Here is a 2381-nt window from a genome sequence, read left to right as displayed (position 1 = left end):
ATTTCCCAGGATCAAAACAAGGGGTATGGGGTTGCATAGAAAATCGGAACCACAGAAACCAGGAAGGCTCCTTTCGAGACTGCTAGCGACGCTCTAGTGCCTCTGCCGTCCCGTCCTCGGCGCAGCCCCTCCCCCATGGCAGATCCTCGGATCCCAAGTGGGTCCTCGAGCCGGGGAGGCCGAGGAAGGGCGCAGGGGGCCCTTCCACTCAGCAACAGCACGAGAGATTCACAGTCTTATAGGCATTTTATAAAAATATAAATATGGGTACACTGTTGCCTTCACAACGCTGGATACAACGCCCTTTAAAATTGGGTTTATAACCAAGATTCAAAACATACACCTAAAACTTGGCTTAAAATATGTTAATATTTTATATTGTCATAAATGTTATGACGTTTAATCGCGGCAAATCCATTTACTTTTTTTAAAAAGTGTGCAACCGACTGTTAACTATAATAGAACTCACTAGTAAGGGTAACGACGGCTCCTACCCCCACATCCCTGCCCCGCGAGCACCAGCGAGCTTCCAGGCCCCCTAGGAGACTTTGCAAAACCAGCCGGTTTGCGAGATGGTGGCCTCTCACGGAGGGGAAGGGTGGCCTTGGGCTTCGGAAACTCACTCGGGATGCAGGGAGAGGGAGGAGGAGAGGGAGAGAAGAGGAGGCAGGAGCGAGAGGGGGTTGGGGCAGGGGAGGGAAGAGCAACGGGAAAACCGTCGGGCTAGGCGGTATTTTCAGTGCAACCAAGAAATGGTAGACTCAAGTTTTTAGTTTTAAGACTAGAAAAAAATGCATCTTTCCCCCATGACCACATTGACCACGCATAATATTTTCCAAACAAAAATCAGGCGCACAAACTTCACCCACAAATATACACACACTTGATAAATAGTTTGGGGCACCAGGGACAGCGAACATCTCCTTTGTGGCGCGCGGGCGCGCAGGCTGCGCGGTAACTGCTCTGCGGCCCTGCGGGATGGCGGGTCCCGTGGGCGGCGAAGGGCGCCCGAGTCCGCCGCGCCCCCGCCGCGCGCCTTTCAGCTTCGGGAGAAAGCCTTCTGAGCCGAGGATCCGGTATCTCGGGATTCCGAACTCACTGGTTGTGAGACTCAAATTTCAAAAGGGGCTGGCGCCTGCGCCCCGCCCCCACCCGCGAGGCGGCAGGCGGGGACCGTGGGAAGGCGCTTGGACCGGGCCGGGCAGCCAGGCACCGCCGAGGGGAGGCGCTGGCCGGCGGGGCGGCGGGCCCCGGGGCCGCGGACGTGCACTCTGTCCTCGTCGTGGCTGCGGGCACCAAGGGCTGGGCTGCCGGCGGGCCTGCGACCCTAGTGTACACCGAGGTAGATGGCTGGAAGGTACAGCAGAGACGACGCGGGCGCGGGCTGGAGGGGTTCAGGGTCCGGGCGGGCATCACCGGCCGCTGGCCGCATACTTGGCCTTAGTGATGAGATAAAGTACGATGTCCTGGTGGCCGCCAAAGGCGGCGATGTGCAGTGCGCTCCAGCCGTCGCGGTTGGCCAGGCGTATGTCGGCGCCGAACTTGACCAGCAGCTTCACCAGCTCCAGGTTGCCGTCGATGACCGACTGGTGCAGCGCCGTCTGGCCTTCGGGACCGAACGAGTTCACGTTGAACTCGCAGTTGGTCATGTTCTGCAGCAGTGACTGCAGCTCCTGCGTGTTGCCCTTGCGCACCGCTTCCTGGAAGATGCGCTGCGTCTGTGGCGCCGAGCAGGTGGACAGCTCCGCCTGGCTCATGCTGCCGCCGGGCGCCGGCCGCGCGCCGGGCCGGGGCTCAGCTCGGGCGGCGGCTGCGGCGCAGGCCCCCGCTTGTCTCGGGGCGTGTCTCGGGACGCGCCTCGGCGCATGGAGGGCGCAGCGCCCCCGGGCCCCGCACGCCGCCCCTGCGCGCTCCAGGCGCTCGGGGCCGCGGGCCGCCGCCGCGGGGCCCCCGCCGCATCCAGCCGCGCCCGGGCTGGCGGGTGACGGGGGCGGTCGCTGCGCTCGCGGGGGCCGGGCGAGGTCGGGCCCGGCAACACGCGTGGTCCCAGTCCTTGCAACGCACGCGGTCCCAGTCCCTGCTGGGCTCAACTGCGCTCCCACACAGCTCCCACTCGTGTCCTCCCGCGCCACGGCTCTCACTCACCGGCGGCGCCCGGGAGCCTTTTACAGTCCTTATATTTGCATAACAATAGCCCCATGACGCGCGAGCCGGCGGGCCGGCTATTGGGCCATGTGCACGTGAGGGCGGGGCGTGGGCGGTGCCGGGGGCGTGTCCCGGCGCGGTGCGTTCCGCGGCAGGGGGCGCTGGTCGCTGGAGGCGCGAGGCTGGGAAGCCAGGTGGCCGCGGGGCGCCCACTCCGACGCTGCTACCGCCTGGAT

At 63.8% G+C, this 2381-nt stretch overlaps 1 protein-coding gene across 1 annotated transcript; it reads right to left on the bottom strand.

Moving 5' to 3' along the window:
- Positions 1–678: 678 nt before the first annotated feature.
- On the bottom strand, positions 679–2037 carry NRARP (NOTCH regulated ankyrin repeat protein). The gene has a single exon (XM_081270505.1). The coding sequence runs from the start codon at positions 1755–1757 to the stop codon at positions 1413–1415; it is 345 nt and encodes a 114-aa protein (XP_081126631.1). The 5' UTR covers positions 1758–2037; the 3' UTR covers positions 679–1412.
- Positions 2038–2381: the final 344 nt, after the last annotated feature.

The sequence above is a fragment of the Spermophilus citellus genome (assembly GCF_964194105.1).
Source record: "Spermophilus citellus genome assembly, chromosome: 2".
In the NCBI taxonomy this organism is placed as follows: domain Eukaryota; kingdom Metazoa; phylum Chordata; class Mammalia; order Rodentia; family Sciuridae; genus Spermophilus; species Spermophilus citellus.
Note: the sequence above shows the minus strand (reverse complement) of the source record. Positions and strands in the feature narration are given on the sequence as shown.